At 40.4% G+C, this 21,721-nt stretch overlaps 1 protein-coding gene across 1 annotated transcript in view; it reads left to right on the top strand.

The window, feature by feature from the left end:
• The window catches only part of MTUS1 (microtubule associated scaffold protein 1), a 151,471-nt gene that overhangs the window by 62,082 nt on the left and 67,668 nt on the right, over positions 1–21,721 (top strand). Inside the window, 1 exon segment of the mRNA XM_057537134.1 lies at positions 14,306–14,467. Coding sequence (XP_057393117.1) covers positions 14,306–14,467 — 162 coding nt within the window.

Below are 21,721 nucleotides of genomic sequence, written 5' to 3'. Positions count from 1 at the left end.
CACAAACTTGTAAGAGTTACACCAGAATTTGGTAATAGAAAGCAGAGTGAGGGACTTCCCTGGTGGCACAGTGGTTAAGACTCCGCACTCCCAGTGCAGGGGGCCCAGGTTCGATCCCTGGTCTGGGAACTAGATCCCACACGCATGCCGCAACTAAGAGTTAGCATGCCACGACTAAAGAGCTGGCGAGCCACAACTACGGAGCCCACCTGCTGCAACTAAGACCCGACGCACCCAAATAAATAAATAAATATTTCTAAAAAAGAAAAAAAGCAGAGTGAACATATTAAAAATGTTTTGGAGGACAAGAGTCTGGTCAGCTTTGCTGGTGGTGAACAGTCCCAAGTGTCTCCTCAGCTCTCTTGTCTGGGTGGCCATGGCGTGAAATAGGAACTAGAGCAGCAAGAAGAAGTTGTCGGAAAGAGAATGATGGGATAGTTTGGGGCATGTTGAACTTGAAGAGACTGAAGACTTGAGAAAGCACCTCAAAGGTGTGTGTGCATGTTTGAGGCTTAAGACTGTAAAAACACGTGGACGGTGAGGAAGCGTGTGGGAAAAGAGCTGGTAAAGAGATGAAGGACGCAGATGAGTGGCAGACAGGCGACGGGCCATCGAGTGTGTCCAGGGCACAGGCAAGGTAGTCTCTGAAACAGACATGGGGGTGCAGAGGGTGTAGATATAAATCCATGTGGAGATTAAATAGTGGGAGTTAAGAGTGCAGATTCAGACTAGCACCTGTGGAGAATGGTCAGCTTCCTCTTTCAGATTTTCTGGCTCATTTTTATGAGGTTGGGTGATTTCTTTCAGGGGAGTTTGTGCAGATTTTATTGATTTATTTTTGTAGCCTTAGAAAGGGAAATAAACTGAAGACAGTGTTCAGTTTTGAGTCTCAATGACCTCGTTGTTCAAAGTAGCTCTGTTCATGAACCTTGACTTCTAATGAGACTGGAGGCTCGTTACTGGAGGCTCTCCAGGTGCCCACCTCGGTTCATATTAGGAGTTTTCAGTGTGAGTGCCAGGTGAGCTCACTCACGACCAGGTCAGTACATTTGCCGATGAACATGTGAAGAACCTTGCTCATCTTCGTGGTACCTGGGAAAGGATGCAACCTGTCTAAGCCTTTGACTTACTACACCCTTAGTTGCGGGACACATGTTCCCAGGCCTGTGACTCAGGAAGTTATTTTTGTTTAATCTCCACCTGAAGCAGCAGACACCTTGTGAACATACTTGCAGAAACAGGTACTGACGGTATCACCGTGAACACTATGCTTCTGTGTAATTCGAGTCATCATGAGAACCTTGTTTTGTGGGATGCTCTTTTTTCTCTGTTAAATTACTGCCCTCTTAAGAGAGACTTGCTGTGTTTCTGTTGTGACTCACCTGTACTGCCATGACTTCATCTTTTGAGTTTACTCTCGAATCTAAGCAAATGGTGATGGTTATGCAGAGTACAGTTTCTTGTACCCTACTGATACAATATTGCCTTAGCTAACTCAAGAATGTGACTGAAGTCACATTTTGCAATATATAAATGTAGAATATATACTACTGAAATTCTGCATTTTGGAAGGCAATTTGTTCCCTTAGCAGACTGAAAGTGTAAACTGTGCAAGCCATACTCCAGAGCCTGAGGAATCGTGGGATAAGTAAGACATGATTTGTGGTCTCAAGGTAGCAGCCAAGATGGGGTAATGGCAAGTTCATCCCTCATCACATTTGTCCTTATAGTACTATAAAAAAAGAGCTGTAGGATTTCAGAAGAGGGTAAGATTACAAATATCAAATTTCGTTGAAATTCTTCCTTGGAATAATAATATAGGTAATTCTGTAATATAGTAGAGGTACACCTTTATATTACAGAAGGGCCAGTCTTGGTTTAGTATTGATGCTCTCTGCTGTTTAATTTTTGACACTGAAACCCCAGAATTAAAAATAAGAAGAATACATGTGGATTGAGGTGTTTTTCAGGACTTGGCTGGTACACTAGGAAGTAGAAATGAAGGCACAGTTGAGGTTCAGATTATGGAATATAAAGATTGAGGACAGTCAGTACAGGATGTATGAACATACGGAGGAGGGCAGGTGGGCAATTAGGATGTGATGCATTGGTGTGCAGGCAGTCAGCAAAGAGAAGAGGTTCCGACAGAGCCCAGGTCGGTCCGTGTCAAGAAAGGAATGTGGGAGGCATTGTCCCAAGCAAGGGGAACCTTACTCTGCCCCTCTCTTATCTTGAATTTAACCAGTTAATTTGAATGTCACATCAGGTTTCCAATGTCCCCTTCCCAGCAGGCTATTTAAAAAGTATAGCACTTTAGAAGTGGGAAGGGGTAGCGGGGGAGAGAACATCCTTAATCTCGTCAATGCCCAATAGTGTCTAACTTCACAATTTATAGCTATTCAATGCCTTTTCTTTTTGCATATTCTCATGCATATATGCTTACATATTTCTAATGGGGACAAACAGTTCCTACTGTTTTAAAAACCCCATACCTAACAGTCAGTAGGCACTTCCTTAGTTGATTGAATTTTCTTTTTCATTTTAAAAGGTGTGGTGCCTATTTTCCTAGATTCTTAAATTTTTAAATATTCTTTAAAAATATGGTTTAAAAGGACTGTAGTCATCATCTCAATGTGCTGTGATTTATTTCTTCAGACTTCTTTGAACATTAGGTTGTTTCCAGTGTTTTTCAGTATGTTAAACAACTCTACACTGAAGAACTTTGTATATCAGTACTTACGCTGGTCAGGTAAATTACTGAGATACATTCCTTTAGGTGGAATCAGAGGGTGTGAGCATTTTTAAGACTTCTGGTACACGTTGCCAAGTTGCTCTTCAAAAATAGTGTGCAAGTCTGTGCTCCTACTCCAAGTATATAAGCGTTTCCCAACACCCTAGCCAATGTGTATTTCTTTAATTTCTTTTTTTTTTTTTAACTTTGGGTTTATTTATTTATTTATTTATTTATTTATTTTTTATGGCTGTGTTGGGTCTTCGTTTCTGTGCGAGGGCTTTCTCTAGTTGCGGCAAGTGGGGGCCATTCTTCATCGTGGTGCGCGGGCCTCTCATTATCGCGGCCTTGTTGCGGAGCACAGGCTCCAGATGCACAGGCTCAGTAGCTGTGGCTCACGGGCCTAGTGGCTCCGCGGCATGTGGGATCTTCCCAGACCAGGGCTCGAACCCGTGTCCCCTGCATTGGCAGGCAGATTCTCAACCACTGCGCTACCAGGGAAGCCCTAATTTCTTTTTTTTATTGAAGTATAGTTGCTGTACAATATTATATAAGTTACAGGTGTATAATATAATGATTCACAATTTTTAAAGGTTATACTCCATTTATAGTTTTTATAAAATATTGGCTATATTCCCCGTGTTGACATTTCTAATTTCTAACACTCTTGCCAAATATTCACTGTGTAGGAAAGTGCAAAATGGTATCTTATTTTAATTGGAATATGCTTGGCACTCAAATATTTGTTGGATAAATGTAGATATAAGGGTCACAGTGCTGAGGTACAGGAGTGAGTGCAAGATCAAAACGTGCCCTCTGTGAAGTTACATTCTGGTGGGAGAGACAGGCTATTCATAAGTAAATAAAGTATAAAGGATGTTTGACAGTGTACAGTACTAAAGAGAGAAAAAATACTAATGCAGAATGGGGGGTGTGAAATGTTGGGATGTGTGGGCATGGGAAAGAGAGAGAGAGAGGTAGCTTTTGAGTAAAGGCCTGCGGGGAGGCAGCTGTATGAACATCTGGAAGAAAATCACACCAGTCAGAGGAAGGAGCAAGTGGAAAGACCCTGAGGTGGAACTTAACTGACAGCTCCTTGGAGTAGCAAGGAATGAAGTAAGGAAAAGTGAAATAGGAGATGAGGTTTGACAGGTAGTGGAGAGGCAGATCATATACAGTCTTGAAAATCATAAGGACTTCGGCTCTTAACCAAAGTGACTTTAGTTTTAACAGAATCACTGTTCCAGCTGTGTAGAGAATAGACTCAGCAGAAACATCCAAGAGGAAGCATGGCTGTAATCATGGCAGGAGACCGAGGCTCCACAGGGCTGTGGAAGGGTCGGGCGGGGGGATGAGAGGGGGGCCAGGTTTAGACATACGTGTTGAAAATAAAGACCACAGGATCTGCGGTTGGAATGAGGGTTGAGAGTGAAAGAGAGGAATCAGAGATAACCCTCAACATTTCGGTGTGAGCCGTGGCAGGATGCTGCTGCCGTGAACTGAGGTGGGGGAGGATGATGGAGACACGGACGTTGGGAGGTGGGTTTCAGGATCTCAGTTGTACCGAAATCACGTTGAGAGAAATAATAGGTACACACGTGAAGGTGTAGAGTAGAAAGTTGGATTTACAAGTCTAGAGTGCACAGGAAAAGTCTGGTAGAGGGAGATCAGTTTGGGATTCATCAACAGTTAGCTGGTATGTAAAGCCACTAGACTGGATGAGATTGCCCAGAGAGGACGTGTAGAAAGAGGACAGGTCGGGGGCACCTTTGGGGAACTGCATGGAGTCTCTGAAGTACCTCTGGGGTCCTCTTCAGCTTTAAAGGGCTAGAGAGTGGGGGAGGAATCACAAAGGAGACCAAGAAGGAACAGCCAGGAAGGTAGGAGGGAAGTCAGTGGAGAGTGGTGTCCTGGAGGCCAAGTAAAGAAAGCCTCTTAAGGAGAGAGGAGGAGTCAACTGCACCCAATGCTGTGGACAGGAGCATGTGTGTAAGACACAGATCGTTTTAAACCAGAAGGCTGTGCGTTTACTTAACAGGAAGCTAGAGGGAGGCAGTTCCTGGGTTGGTGGTTCAATTATGTCATCTTTCTGTCCTTCCACTCATCCTGCCTCAGCACTCGTCCTGCTTTTGTCTGTGACTTTTCAGTTAAAGTATGGTCGCTAAGAGTTCCAAGTGCTAAGTCCTGCTGCTGTGCACAGAGGCTGGGAGCGAAGGACCTTTCTCCTGACATGCCTGCCTACCTTTATCAGGGAGGGAAAGTCTTACTCAGCACCTTACCCTCTGGCACCCTTATCTTTAAGTCTTATTGGCACAAACCGGATCACACCCCTAATTTGAAGAAAGGTTAGGACCGCAAGTATTTGGCTTTTTAAACCCTTCTATAGGATGTGAGCAAAGGAAATGGGGATTAGGAGTGCCAGTTGGGGAGCCAGGAAAGATGTGAGCCACGATAAGGTTAAACTGAAAAAAAAATTGTATTGACTATTTTAATTTATTCTTGTTTAGAGCTTTTGCTTACTTATACTGTTAGGGTATATGATTCTTCGTTATTGATTTGATATTATCTGTTGTCCTTTGTCCTGTGTTTTACTGTATGACTTTTTATTTTGTATACAGTGATTTAAAAATTTTTCCGTTTTTATAGTCATATACATCTTTTAAGTTTTCCTATATTTTTATGCTTCACAAGACCTCTACTGAAAGAGAAGATTGATCTGTATTTAATTATGCTTAATTTGTATGGTTTTGGTTTCCTTTTTAATCCAATTTTAATATCTTCTTGGTGTAAGATGAGAACTAGTAGCTAATATTTATGTCACTTACTATGTGCCAGGTGCTGTTCTAAGCATTTAAAAATACACTCATTTAACTCTCACATGCACCTATGAAGTAAGTGCCACTATAATCACCCCCATTCTTACATATGAGGACAAAAAAAAAAAATGTCATGAAGAACCTAGGGGCAAGACGGGAATAAAGACACAGACCTACTAGAGAATGGACTTGAGGATACGGGGAGGGGGAAGGGTAAGCTGGGACGAAGTGAGAGAGTGGCATGGACATATATACACTACCAAACGTAAAATAGATAGCTAGTGGGAAGCAGCCGCATAGCACAGGGAGATCAGCTCGGTGCTTTGTGACCACCTAGAGGGGTGGGATAGGGAGGGTGGGAGGGAGGGAGACGCAAGAGGGAAGAGATATCGGAACATATGTATATGTATAACTGATTCACTTTGTTATAAAGCAGAAACTAACACACCATTGTAAAGCAATTATACTCCAATAAAGATGTTTAAAAAAAAAAAAAAAGAATAAATAGAATCCTTTCAAAAAAAAAAAAAGAAGGCTGCCTCCAGCCTGTGTTGGCGGAGCTGTGTTTAAACCTAGGCAGTCTGGCTCTAGATTGTTGACTTTTAACTGCTACACCATGCTGCTCCTCACATTTTAATTTTTTAAAAATTCAAATATCTTATCACAAATAAATGTCTTCACTGATTTGAAATACCTCCACTATCTTATTCTGAATTTTTGTATTTCTGAGATTGATATACCAGTTTATTAATCTGTCAATATAATTTTTTACCATTAATAGACTGTTTTACTATTTTATAATATACTATAATAACTAGTAGCACAAACTCCTTCTAACTTTTTAAACTTTAAAAAATTGTAGTAAAATATATATTACATAAAATTTACCCTTTCAACAACTTAAGTGTACAATTCAGTGGTATGAAGTCCATTCCCATTTTTGTACAGCCCATGCCACCCTCCCATATCCAGAACTTTCCATCTTCTCCACCTGAAACTGTCCACTGAACATGGACTCCTTATTGTCCCCTTCCCTCAACTCCTGGCAACCACCATTCTATTCTTCTGTTTCTATGAATTTGACTACTGTAGGTAACCTATATAAGAGGAGTCATACAATATTTGTCCTTTTGTGACCAGCTTATTTCACTTAGCATAATGTCTTTAGGTCCATCTATGTCGTAACCTGTGTCAGAATTTCCTTCTTTTTTAAAGGCTGAATAAATATTTCATGGTATGTATATGCCACGTTTTGTTTATCCAGGCATCTACTGATGGGCACTTCGATTGCTTCCACCCTTTGGCTATTATGAATAATGTTGCTGTGAACCTGGTATTCAGATATCTCTTGAAGATCCTGCTTTCAATTTTTTGGGGTGAATACCCAGAAGTTGAATTGCTGGATCATAAGGTAGTTCTATTTTTAATTTTTTGAGGAACCCAACATACCATTTTCTACAGCAGCTACACCATTTTACTATTCTCGCACCAATGCACAGGGTTCTAATTTCTTCACGTTCTTGCTGACATTTAATTATTTTCTGTCTTGTTTTTATAATAGCCATCCTAATAGATGTGAAGTGGTACCTTATTGTGATTTTGATTTGCATTTCCCTAATGACTAATGATTTGGAGAAATTTTTCATGTGCTTCTTGGACATTGTATATCTTCTTTGGAGAAAGGTCTATTCAGGTCCTTTGCCCATTTTTTTTTTTTTAAGTCTTTATTGAATTTGTTACACTATTGCTTCTGTTTTATGTTTTGGCTTTTTGGCCCTGAAGCATGTGGGATCTTAGCTCCCTGACCAGGGATCAAACCCGCACCCCTTGCATTGGAAGGCAAAGTCTTAACCACTGGACCGCCAGGGAAGCCCCTTTGCCCATTTTTAAATCATTTTTTGTTGTTGCTCTTGGTGTTGAGTTATAATCCTCACTTTTATGTTCTAAATTTTTTTTTTTTTAAAGAAATTCACGTTCTTTTATTTATTTATTTATTTATTTATTTATTTATTTATTTATTTATTTATGACTGTGTTGAGTCTTCGTTTCTGTGCGAGGGCTTTCTCGAGTTGCGGCAAGTGGGGACCACTCTTCATCGCGGTGCGCGGGCCTCTCACCATCGCGGCCTCTCTTGTTGGCGGAGCACAGGCTCCAGACGCGCAGGCTCAGTAGTTGTGGCTCACGGGCCCAGTTGCTCCGTGGCATGTGGGATCTTCCCAGACCAGGGCTCGAACCCGTGTCCCCTGCATTGGCAGGCAGATTCTCAACCACTGCGCCACCAGGGAAGCCCTGTTCTAAAATTTTTTGACTATTCTTACTTATTCTTGACTAGTTTAAATTGTTTTTTAAAAAAACTCTCCCAATTTCCCCTTTAAAAATAATCACATATGATTTAGATAGGAATAGTAATCAATTAATATGTTAATTCAGGGAAGAATGAACATGTACGTCCCACTTATTCAAATCTTTTATGCCCCCATTTTTGTAATTTTTCATCATACTAGCACTATTTGATACATTTATCCATAGAAATAGTGTGTGTGCGTGTACATGTCTGTGTGTGCAACTACTTTTTGTTGCTAAAGCAAAGGATCTTTCTCCTTTTTTTTCCTGGTCCATCAGAAAGCTGTCGATTGTTGCACAGTACTTATTTTGTAAGCAGCTTATCAGGTCTATTTAAATAATTTTTAGACAACAGTACTCTACCATTAAAGCAAAAATTTTAAACATCTACATTAGCGTTAACGAGAGAATTTGGTCCTTCCAGGTTGAGAGTGAATCTGCAGCCACAGTTTCACATGTGTATGATTTGTTTCTGCCGTAACTTATTGTTGATATTTTTATCGCTTTGGGTAGCTTTATTTTCATTTCATAATAATAATTCGTAGTTACCATAGATAATTACTCCAAAGGTCACTTCCTCTATATAGCTGTATTTAAAGAGTTATAATTATATTGGGTTAGCCAAAAAGTGCCTTTTCGGTTTTTAAGTAAAAATAAAAGACACATTTTTCGTTTTCACCAAGAACTTTATTAAACGATGTATTCACCCTTTTGTTCCACTACCTTCTGCCATTTTTCAGGCAACTTCATAATTCCATCTTCCCCAAACTTCTTATCTTTTTGAGCAAAGAAGTGTCCCAGGTGCCTTTTATGGTCTTCCAGGGAATTGAAATTTTTTCCATTAAGAGAATTTTGTAAAGACCTAAATAAATGGAAATCCGAAGATGCAATGTCTGATGAATACAGCAAATGAATCGGAACTTCCCAAGTTGTAACAGTATTTGCCTGGTCATCAAAGAAACATGCAGTCTTGCATTATCCTTATGGAAGATGCGTTTCCTGTTGACTAATTCTGGATGCTTTTCATCGAGTGCTGCTTTCAGTTGGCCTAACTGGGAGCAGTACTTGTTGGAATTAATCATTTGGTTTTCTGGAAGGAGCTCATAATAGAGGACTCCCTTCCAATCCCACCATATACACAATATCACCTTCTTTGGATGAAGACCAGCCTTTGGTGTGATTGGTGGTGGTACATTTCTCTTGCCCCACGATCTCTTCCGTTCCACATATTGCACAGTATCCACTTTTCATCACTTGTCACAATTTGTTTTATTTATTTTTAAAATAAATTTATTTATTTATTTATTTTTGGCTGTGTTGGGTCTTCATTGCTGTGCGTGGGCTTTCTCTAGTTGCAGCGAGCGGGGGCTACTCTTCATTGCAGTACGCGGGCTTCTTATTGCGGTGGCTTCTCTTGTTGCGGAGCCCGGGCTCTAGGCATGCAAGTTTCAGTAGTTGTGGCCCACGGGCTCTAGAGCGCAGGCTCAGTAGTTGTGGCGCACGGGCTTAGTTGCTCTGCAGCATGCGGGATCTTCCCAGACCAGGGATTGAACCAATGTCCCCTGCATTGGCAGGCGGATTCTTAACCACTGCGCCACCAGGGAGGCCCCACAATTTGTTTTAAAAACGGAGCATTTTCGTTATGTTTAAGTAGAGACTCACCTGTGGAAATACGGTCAAGAAGGTTTTTTTCACTTAACTTATGTGGAACCCAAACATCAAAGCAATTAATATAACCAAGCTGGTGCAAATGAGTTCATTCTTTGGCTTTAATTTCAAGTCCAAGGAAACATCCCATTATGGTATCATGAAGAATTTTCCAGCAGTAAAGTGACTTTTCATCATGGCCTATAAAAGTATCAATTTAAGGCATTGACTTCTTTTTTCTTTTTCTTAGTAAAATTAAAAGAATTAAAGAATACCTAATGCTTACAGATGTATAGAAATAAGAATATTAGAATCTACTTACTTTAATTATTGATCCAATTTATCTGTTTTTAGTTTTTTAATCTGTTTTGTCTTGAGTATCTTTTATCTGATTAAATGTTTGACCACATTGACTTTAATAATATTTTTTAGTTTTATAAAAGTAGGCTTATCGTTAAAAAAAAAAATTCACATGGAGTGTATAAAGTATGAAGGGAAAATTCCCCCTTTCTGTCCCTTTCCTTCTCTTTTCCCCCATGTCCCACTGTGCTCTATGCTATAAGAGGCCCATAAAAAATTTGCTATATCCTTCTGGAATTTTTCAATATATAGATAAGTATAAACTTAAAGAGATAGGGTAATATTAACATTGTTCTTTTTTTTTGACTTAATCTTTCTTATGGATTTTCAGTTTTGTAAGGTATTCCTTAATGATTTTTTGTTGTTGAATAACAGTGCATTTAATTGGATTTTCCAAGGTGGTTTTCTGAGTAAATGGTTTGTTTGATGAAGGTATGCTTCAAATCCAGTAGAATCTCTGTGTTAGACTATATAAGGCAAAGTGAAGATGTTATTCTTTCCAGATTTTTCCTTAGACAAAAGATGATTATAATTACAGAATCAGAACAAATGCGTTGTCTGTATGTAGGGTTATGCTAACAGCATGAGCTTAAAATAAACCACTAAGGTCAATACTGTCTCTGCAGGTAGATCTTAAATGGTTATGATTCACATCTGGGATAAGTTACATGGTGTGAAGTAAACTGGTAAATGTCTTTTCAGAACTTGTAAGAGCAGTCCTGTATTGATTTCATTGTTGAAGAATTTTGTGTTTAGGTTTCTCAGAGATGCTCAGCCCAGGGTTGCAATGTCTTACTTTTAATACTGCTTATGATGTGTATGTTTTACTGCTTCTTTATATAAAGTCCAGTCACAGGTACTTTAGGTCAACTCTGCTACGAAGTTAAACATTAGGACCGTTCGTGAAGCAGCTAAGTACCTTTGTTGTGGTCCCACAGTTTTAGCATTCACTACAGGAGCACCTTCCTAGCAAGAGGGGTTCAGGCTGGCCCCCAAGCCTGGCATGTCTGTCCACGGCACGGTAGAGGGAACAGTGGGCAGGTGGTAAGTTGCCTGCATTCTAGGCCCTCTGTCACTGGTTATAGGTGTGCGACCTAAGTAAGCCGTTTAACTACTTACGTAGGTTGCTCATCTGTAAAGTGGGGATGGTAATAGTAATGCACTGTTAAGATTCTTCTCCGTTTCAAAGGAGTAATCCTTTGGTGAAGTGGGCATCATTCTGTGTCCTCAGTGACCGCTCGTCAAGAGTGATGGTAGAACAGGGAAGACTTTGGCTGGGACACAAATTGCCATTAGATGGAAGGGGTGGGGCTGGATGGGGGTGACAGTGAGACTTGTGAAAATGGGAAGGGCCAGTTCAGGGGAATGATAATTGGGTTTGGGGTAAGCTTGCTTCCGGTGCCAGGCTGTGTGTTGGAATCAGAGAGGATACAGGTGTGTAGTAATTCTGAGGCACACTGAGAAATGTCTCTAAACCTACGATGCTTTCAGAAACAAAGCTATGAGATATCCCTTTCTGAAAAAAAGTTAATTTTCCAAACGTACTGAGCCTTGGCTGCCTTGTGGCTCTGACACACAAATTTTCATCCGTCCCTTGCCCAGCCTTGCTCATTGTTTCCAATGATGACGACTCATCAGAATGTTTTTGCCGAAGGAGCAGCAATTTGGTAAATTTAAATTCTAAAAATCTGTTTATCCCTCCAAGAGCAGGTAAAACCAGTGGCCAAATATAAATTAAAAAATCAAATGGTTACTTGAATATTGGTTATATTTGCTAATTATTATAAGGAATGTAAAGAAAAATGTCTCCCTTTAATTGATAGACTGAAGAGTCTATTAACAAAGGACAAATAAGCTTGTAAAATTTGGTTAAGTGTTGAATGCTTCAATGTAGATGATGAGAGAAAACATTATCAAAATTTGTCCTTCACTCTTGGCCTTTAAAATTTTTTAAATAGCTCTATTACTGTTATTATAATTCTGTGTATAGTTTTTGGTTTCATTGAGGTATAATTGACAATTGTAAGATATTTGATTTATTTACATATACATTGTGAAAGGATTTACACCATCTAGTTAATAAACACATCATCACCTCACATATTTATCGTGTGTATGTAAGAACATTTAAGTTCTACTCTCATAGCAAATTTCAATACAGTGATAACGCTGTGTATCACCTCTAGTTCCCGTGTCTTACATTATCCTCAGACCTTATGCATCTGAGAGCTGACAGTCTATACCCTTTTCCAACCTCTCCTTATTTCCCCCATCCTACTTTTGGCCTCAAAAGAAAAATTAATTCATTCAGCAAACATTAAGTCTCACACCACGCTAGACACTTTGCTAGGTCCTCAGGGACGGAATTGAATCAGGTTCTCTTCCTGTTCTCAGGGGCTGTAGAGACTAGTCTGAGAGGCATATTGAAACAGATGCCGTGACAGAAGCAAGTATGGGTCCAAGCATAAAAGAAGGTATGGTCCATGGCACTCAGCAGGGAATGTCCTGGAAGGAAAGGCTTTACAAAAAGAGGTTGGGATTCTCAACTGTACTTCTCAGACTTAATGTGTATTTAAATTACCAGGGGATCTTGTTAAAAGGGAGACTGTGATTCAGTAAACCTGGGGTGATGCAGCAAGGATTTAAAAGAGAATCATCAACTCACTTTGTATTCACTGGGTAGAGTTTGAGGACTGGAGGGAAAGAAGGCCATTGCATTCACAGGGTTGGGCAGAGCAAAAGAATAGAGTAAAACATCCTGGAAAAATAAAAAGAAGGTGTGTGTGTGTGTGTGTGTGTGTGTGTGTGTGTGTGTACGCACAGAGAGGTAGGGGCATGGCGAAGCATAAGGGGGAAGAATTGGGTAGGAATCAACCAACCCTAGGGCTGCCTTTTATGTCTTTAAAATTAAATATTGATTAAGAGGCTTAAAAATAATGTCATCCTGCAGATAATGGGGAATCACAGATTATAGATTGGGTCATGACCTTAGTTTTCACATTCAGATCAACATGATGGAGCTGGAAAGGATCGAAAGAAAGAACTTTGGGGTCTAATACAGTTATTCAGGCAACGTGTAAGAGGGTGAATAAGGATTTGTAGCATTTGAATTGAGGGGAGGAACACCTCTTTGAGAAGAAATGATGTACCTTGTGAATTGGAATAGCACATCCTGGTGTCAGGGAGAAAAAGAGAAAATGGGTGATTGGAGCAGGGCTCACACTGATGTACAAGATTCAGTACAGGGTGAGGCTGCAGACAGGAGAACTTTAGATGCCAGGCCTAAGGCACTTCAGCTCTTTTTCTCTATTAAGATGAGATTTTTATAAATGAAATAACTGGGACAAAGCAGTGAGCATTACTTTTTGGAAAACCTACTTTACTACCTTATGGTGCCGTTAGTAATATGTGACACTATCATTTGCAGGTAAGGTCCTTTTCAACTCTTGATATTCTTCACTTATATGATCCAGGTGGCATTGAGAAACTTAACGTTAGATTAAATGAGACTCTGATGGGGGAAGAAAGATGATTCCAATGTTTTGGGGCTGGGAAAAAGGAAAATTTAATTATGGTTGGCATAAGTAGGCAGGAGGTTGTCTAATTGTCCGAGTTGGAAATGTTCAACAAGAAATTGAAAATGTGAGTGGCATTGGGATTGAGGAAGACAGAGCTGCAGATGAGAATTTGGGATTCATCCATATAAGGCAATGGTTAAGAGTAAAGTAGATAAAATGGACTCTCCTGGAGAGATGGAGATGAAGAAAGTTGGAGCAAAGGCATGGACGTGCGAAATGCCCATGTTCAGGCGTGAGCGTCAGCATGGTGTGGTTTGAAAGATGCCAGGGAAGGGGACGCGTCCATACGTGTTTTGCTGTTAAGTGGAAACACTTTTGCTGCAAGCAAGAGTTGGGAGTTTGAGTGAGGACCATCTAAGTTTGGCAAATAAAGAGTAATGATGAAAACGTAAGACGAAAAAGATGCTAATAGTACCGCACCACCTGCTGTTAGGCATTAGGCATTTTAAAATTGTTTTTCTCAAATTAACTTTTTCTTCCTTCCTGTTTTGGTTGTTTTTTAATTTTCACCAATTTTTTAAATGGTAGCTTAGTGTGTGAATGCACTAATGTGTTTACTTTTTAATCAATGATATGGGGGGAAGTCATGTCAGTTTGTTTATTCCTTGATTTCAACTTTGCTAAAAGCTTCTGTCTCAAATGGCTCTTCTGGTCTCTGTGTCACAGAAGACGTGAGTTAATTACTTAAGGATTACAGGAACCCTTCCTGCGGGATTCTGAATATTCATTTTACGTTTTGACTCACTTGTTCATGTAAGAGTTCAGGTTTACAAGCTTAAAGCTTTTGGAGTGAATAGCAGTGGAAACTCTTTTTTTTTTTAACCCCCAAGGAAAACCTGCATCCTTGAAAACTGCACCGCCGTCCTGGGTGAATTTGCCTAGACCGCTTCCTAAATCCAAAGCATCTCTGAAAAGTTCTGCGCTGTGGAGGACGGGAAGCACCTCCTCTGTTGCCAGCACCCACACTGATCTGAGCACTTACAGCAATAACTGTAAGTCAGTCTTATGTCAGACTTTGGGGCTTGTTGAAACTGTAGTTGTAAGAGAAATCTAATGCGCTACAAATTATCAGAATTTTTGGTTCTGTGATTTAGGGGAAAATATGCATCTTGCTTCCTTGGAATTGCTCTAAAAGTTTGGCAGGAAAAACAAATTCTTTCAATGATATTCTCTTTTGATGAATGTGCTATGAAACACAGAAATATTTGTCTGTTGAAGGCACCTGGTATTTTTTTGCATGAAGGATTCTAAAGTGTATAATTTGAAGATGGTGGTTTTTTTTGGCTTGTTTAAGGAAAGAAAGCAATCTAGGGGCTATTGGAACCCAACTGGAAATCAGAAAAAAAGATAACTTCAGTTTCATTTATTTTGGAAGCGGCTATATTTTGTACATGTGTTTTTTCTAATCTTAAACTTTGGATGCTAGATTCAGTGTATTAAGAGTAGTATAGGGCTGCCCTTGTGGTGCAGTGGTTGAGAATCTGCCTGCCAATGCAGGGGACACGGGTTCGAGCCCTGGTCTGGGAAGATCCCACATGCCGCGGAGCAACTAAGCCCGTGAGCCACAACTACTGAGCCTGCGCGTCTGGAGCCTGTGCTCCGCAACAAGAGAGGCCGCGATAGTGAGAGGCCCGCGCACCGCGATGAAGAGTGGCCCCCCGCTTGCCGCAACTGGAGAAAGCCCTCGCACAGAAACGAAGACCCAACACAGCCAATAAATAAATAAATAAATTTAAATAAATTTAAATGAATGAATGAATAAAAAAAAAGAGTAGTATATTATAACTTCAAGCCTAGTTTTAAGTAATTTAAACGGAGTATATTTTGGGGGTTTTCAGTTAGTGTGAATTCAGTTTGCTGTGTATAAAATGAGTGAATTGAGTTATCCCTTTTGTTCAAAAGATGTATTTGGCCTTAGTCTTTATTTGCTCATTTCCTTTTTAATTTCTTTCACAAAACTTATGGATTAACTAATTTGAACAATTTTGGAGTGTCTGCTGTGTACAGGCACCACTGTAGATGCTGTGAAGGATATGAGATATCAAAGAAATGGTCCCTATTCTAAAAGGTAGTTGAGAAAGAAGATATTTACGTGGATAATTAGAATATCAGATAAAACAAAATATAAGGGAGTGGTGGGGAGGAGGGGAGTTCTCTCTGCTTTAAGGGGGGATCGGTTTCTTCTTTCCGGTGAAGGGACAGGGGCAAAGTGGGGTCATGGTTATGAACCTTCTGGGTGTGGGGCACTGTGTAGGGTTACCATACATTCTTTCTTTCGTTTCCTCACAAATAACTTCTGTTACCCTCATTCTATGTGCAAGGTAATTGAGGCCCAGAGAGGTTGTCGCTGGTCCAAGGGCACTCAGCCAGCATGTGACAGAATTGAGGATGTGTTTGTGGAGGGTAAGGCACTGAATTAATGACCAGATTAATGAGCACGTTTCCGAGAGGGCACTTAGCAGCAGAAGCTGGTCTCCTCTGAGAGTCAGCTGTATACGGGACCTTTAGGAGCACTGAAATTCGTTACTTGAAATTAAACGGGACTGTTATCCGCTTATGATTTGAATTTTGAAGTTGTGGCATAAGATCAGAAGGGTTTGCGTGTATCTGTTGATTCTTGATGATTTGAAAAGGTAATTCACGCGTGTATTCTTTTAAGGTCATTTCACTTGCAGCGTTCCCTGTTTGTAATGGGAAGTTTTGAAAACGTTCTGCCAAGACGGAAGCACCAAGGTGCTCTCGGGGGCTGGAGGGCTGCGTAGCGCTGGCACTCGTGGCCCTGGCAGAAGGCACGTCCCGTGGAGCCCCTGCCGACGGCCACGTTGCGGTGACCCCATTCAGGACCGTGTCCGACACTCCTAAGGAGGGTGTCAAATGCTTTTGTCCCTTCCTTTTTGTCTTTTAACAAAGGGGCTTCCCGTGTACCCACAGAGCCTGTCTAGGGGCTGTGCGTCTCTGTCGCAGATGAAGCATTCAAATCAATGTCTCTTTCTTAGTTGGATTTGCTAGCTGGTTTAATCTGTTCTGTGTAGTGCCTTGGAGCTTACAGATTTTTTTCCTTCTCCATTCTAATTCACTGAGAGCAAGCATGAGGGATAGGAGAGTGAACATGGCTGCAGTTTTTCCTGCCTAAGCTTGCTTTGATCCTTTTAAATGACTATACCAGGAGGATTTCGCAGTTGTACAGAAACGGATACTTCTTCGAAAATATTTATCAATTCTACACTCACCTCACCGACTGGCTCAGAGAGGCACTATGATGCTACCTTATTGACTCTGCTGGTTCTGGGATCCTACAGCCTTTGTATAGTTCCTTTGTTAGCCACGTTTACTGGGAAAAGAAGTAGGTCGACGATTTCTGGTTTGATTCTTTCTTTGTAAGCATGTTTAAATTTTATTCAATAAATTGATTTAGCATCTCTTGATTGCTATCTTTATAACTTGTCATTTGTTAATTGTATTTCTTGGGCATGTTTATATTTAAGTTGTGAATGATTCTGTCTACCAATTTATTGTGTGTTTTATGTGTTTTGAGACTCGGACTAAATATAATTCAGCAGCGTTGTCGAAGTTCGTTGCACATGAAATTATTTTATAAAAGCCTAGTTAATGGCCTCATTTTTGATTAAATAACTGGTTGTTTTTGTGTGTATACCTAATCGTTGTACGAGGATAGAAGAATGCTTTCCTAGAATTAAAATGAAAACATCACATTTTATTTTACTCACATTATATCTAAAAATATTTAAAATGTGCACTTTTTAAAGATTACCTTAAAACATGAAAAAAATCATTTTGAGCTGCAGTTTTCCTATTTCTGATAATGATGAGTCCTGTTAGGAAATAACTTAATCTTTTGATCAGTGTTTTAAATTCATATTGGGTTAAGCCTTTGAACGATTTTAAAGCATGTTTTCTTGCTTTGTCCATTCCTTTCTTTGTGACACGATGCTGTCAGTGCAATCACTTTTGAGACTGCAGAGTGCTATTGTGAAATTAGCATCTGGTTCTCCGTGCTTAGGGATGCTATAGAAATAACATGACCAAGTTTTAAAGTGACTGAATCAAGATATATAAGACAATAAATCTTTCTTATTTGGGGGTTTCAGCAGGTTCTTTGTGTGTGTTCTTTTCAGCATAGAAAATTTTAAAGTTACAGTACTGATTTTTTTTAATATTAGCATGAAACATTGCACAGTAGTTTCTATATCAAATGTGCTCATTTTTAGAGGTTAATTGTTGTAAGCTCTTCCAGACTCAGATAGCTAAGGTCCAGTCTTTAAGATCATTGGATAAAAATGTTATATATATATATATATATATATATATATATATATATATGTCTTGAAAAGAGTTGAAGGTTTGAGGACCTTTGTGTGAGTGTAGAAGAAGGTCTCAGGAGAGCTTGTAATTTTGCCATATTAGCAAATAGGAAGTCCAAGCACTTCCTACTCCTACCAGTTTGGCCACAAAAACATAAGCATATTTATTTTTGAGAGACAGGTGGTGAGGGGAAATAAAAGGATGCACACCAAAGCTCCTTGCACCGTCTGAGAGATAGAACGGGCGGAGGTTAACTGAAGAAATGGAGATTTCTCTTCCCTTACCTTCACGGCCAGCCCTGGCATCAACAGTGTGATACAATAGAAAAGGGTGTTCAACTCGGACTCAGTCCTAGCCAGTCTTACTAAGTCACTGACGTTGGACAATCTTACACTCTCTCAGCCTCAGTGTTCTCACCTGATGAACGGGCAGGGAGGCTTAGATCATCTTCAATATCCTTGCAACAGCAAAGGTTTCTGACCACCTTTATTTTCTTCACAACAATAAGTTGGTGCCTAACAGTTTGGAAGGAGGGTATTTTGAGTCAAAGGGATCAAGGTGATAGAAGGATTAGTCTTATTCACCTTCAGTCCTGTCCTCATTGCAGGATGGCAAGTAGGTATTGTGTCGACTGCCAACACTGGTCAGTTGGTGAGAATCACCTGGAGAACAGTGTTGAAAGGTTTTCTGGCTGCTTCCAGGTTCAGAGCAAAAATGTGTGCTTGACCTAGTGAGGCCTGCGGGGGGTGAGGAAAGGGTGAAAGACAGGCGGTACCTACTCTGACCCCATATTGCAAAACATGCTCAATACTTACGCACGTCTGAATGGACTATTTAATAAGAAAATACTATTATCCAGACTGGTATTAATTTCGTTCTCATTCTTTTAATGTTTTTCTAGGATATATATGAGACATTCTTGTTAATACAGGGTTGGGTAATTTTGCTTTTGGAATTTGAAAGCTTAGACTTAAGCAGTGATTTGATTTTAAGCCAGGTGGCAGATGATCTGGCAGAGTGGGGAGTGTTAAGCTGATTCACGGAAAGTTCAGGAAATGAGCAGAACGTTGGCTCCGTGTGTGTGTATATACATATTTGTTAAACAAAACAAAAACCAGTGTTGACTAGGTGCTAGAGTGTAGTGTGAAGTGTTAGTTTGCAAATAAAAGTCTGGAACAGCGAGAAGCCTTTCTCTAACAGGAAAATCTTTTCTCCTGCTTGGGCTGCTCTGAGCATCTCTCTTCATTTTCTCTGTAGACTCAGTCATCTGTCATTTCACTTGAACCGCACTTTGACCGTGGGGAAATGAAAAAGAAGGATTCCAGAGCATCTATTATTCTGGCTTAATCGAGGCAGCTAGGACCGAGGAGGACAACAGCATGGGGGCAGTTTTAAAACTGTGTGTTAGAAGTGGCTGAGACGTGGGCAGCCGCTTGTGGGATTTCACACATTGCTTGTACAAACCAGCCATCACGGAGTGGTTGTACCTCCTGAACCACTGGGTTTAGGAGAATTCTGAGGGTGTGTTCGGCCTCAGTGGGACCGAGCACCATAATCAGTGAGTGGGGACCCTGTGACACCGTATGCGCTGTCTGTTTCCACACTTGATGTTCAAACCCTGTCATGCACAGAGAGGTGAAGTGATTCAGCACAGCTAGGCAGTGGCCCAGTCAGGACCAGAGCTCACATATTATAGGTTCCATTCCATTCCATTCCTTGAAGCTAACGTGCTTCTCTTATTATATTGGAGCTTGTGCCACTGAAGAGTTTATCATTTGCACATAATAACTCTAGAAGAGAGAACATTTAGATATCGTCAGGATCCCCGACCAGCTGCCCCATAGGAACTGAAGCAGAGGGCAGGAGAAATACTTGAAGGGCACCACGCCTCGCAGTAAAGTACCTCCTTCAAGTTAGGGTCAGCCTAGAGCAGAGCCTTTAGAAACCCAAGGATGTGGGAGTGTTGGTCATAAAACTGTGTGCTGCTCAGCACACTTTGTCTCCACCATTAGTAAAGCGGGGAAGAATGAAGGGGGAAGTGTGTATAATAGATGATCAGAGAGAGAGTGTGTGTGTGTGTTTATATGAGCGTGTGCATATGTGTGTATATATATATATGTGTATATATGTCACATATAAATGTAAATGTGTGTGTGTGTTTGTACCCTGGGTCAAACTCATTTTATCCTTTAAGTATGGATTTTGACCCTCGCGTGTAACAAATTGATGCGAGAAGGGCGGCAGTGAGACAGTTTGTTTCCAGGACAGCACCTCTGTTCTGAGTGTGACAGAGCCAACAAGACAGGAATATTGTGCCTCGTGAGAAATGTGTCTTTTGCCTTAGCGAGAAATCCTTTCACTGAGTCCTTTGGAAACTGAAGGTCTTTGTGTTTAAAGCTTAGAAATGAAAAGCGTGGATTTAGGATCATACAGATTCATAATAGGTCTGTAAATTAAACTCATTTCAGTTTTTCAAAATCTATGTAGGTGACTTATTTGCTGCTGAGTATAATTTTTAAAATATGTCAATAAAAGTAAGACTCAAATCCAGACTGTTATTTTATTTTATTTATAAGTTTTCTAAAATAAATTATTTATTTATTTATTATTTATTTTTGGCTGCGTTGGGTCTTAGTTGCTGCGCACGGACTTTCTCTAGTTGTGGCGAACGGGGGCTACTCTTCGTTGCGGTGCGCGGGCTTCTCATTGCGGTGGCTTCTCTTGTTGCGGAGCACAGGCTCTAGGCGCGCGGGCTTCAGTAGTTGTGGCATGTGGGCTCAGCAGTTGTGGCTCGTGGGCTCTAGAGCGCAGGCTCAGTAGTTGTGGCGCACGGGCTTAGTTGCTCCGCGGCATGTGGGATCCTCCCAGACCAGGGCTCAAACCCGTGTCCCCTGCATTGGCAGGTGGTTTCTTAACCTCTGCGCCACCAGGGAAGTCCCCAGATTGTTATAATACATGGTTGAGACTAATAACATCATGTACTTCCTTTCTTGGATTTTGATTTAGCATAAGTTGAAATGTTGATTGAAACCCACTACCATTTTACATGAAAATCTAAAAAACCTGTTCTATGACATTTTGGTTCCATTTCTTTAAGACTCTGAAGTCATTCCCCATCCATCCTTTAAAAAGTTATGTTGAATTTTATAGTAGTAGTATCTTCAGTATTTATCATTTACGTTAGCTCCCTGTCAACTTGGGAGAAACCAAGTCACCAGGTTCTGGGGAAAGAGGGAATTGGACAGAAGGATAGGAAATTGGCAGAAACTTGTCAGCAGGAGGGAAGGCTCTGTGTGGATTTGGCCTAATATTGGAAGTGTTATCTGGCACAGGAAGAACTAGTAGGTGGCCCCTTGTAGGGGGACTTGACGTAGATCAGGGGAGAATGACAGCGTGTCTTTACAAGGTTTAAATGTGACATCTGTAAGCACTGCTGTAGGAGTTGGGACAGCTTAGCCTAGAGAAAAATTTCTAGCTGTCTTCAAATTTATAAATATTTGTAAATAATGTTGACAACTCACCCCTTCCTAGAAATGTGAGGTGAAGAAAGGGATCAAGGTTGGTAATAAAGAAATGTGTGATTATCAGTGTTGATTGTTAGAATGGAATTGGATGGTTAGAATTGGGTGTTGAAGATTATTTAGAAAAAAATTATAAAAAATCCAGTCTGGGTTGGTGGAGGGGAAATTAAGCCTGGAAACCAGGTAGTGAGAATGAATGAACCTCCAGATTTCCCTCTGGCCCAGTAAGTATATGGTGACATAAACATACTAGTGGTTTGTGTGGTTAGCAAGGGGAGATGCATAAAAAGGTTAACTTTTATGGGAATAGAGAACCATAAAACTTTCAAAGTATTTTTGTTAGGATTTTTTCCTCCCGAGTTATGGAGAGAAAAGGGCAAAGTGCTGTGTTTACACTCTTGA

Source organism: Balaenoptera acutorostrata, chromosome 21 (assembly GCF_949987535.1).
Source record: "Balaenoptera acutorostrata chromosome 21, mBalAcu1.1, whole genome shotgun sequence".
Lineage (NCBI taxonomy): Eukaryota > Metazoa > Chordata > Mammalia > Artiodactyla > Balaenopteridae > Balaenoptera > Balaenoptera acutorostrata.
Note: the sequence above shows the minus strand (reverse complement) of the source record. Positions and strands in the feature narration are given on the sequence as shown.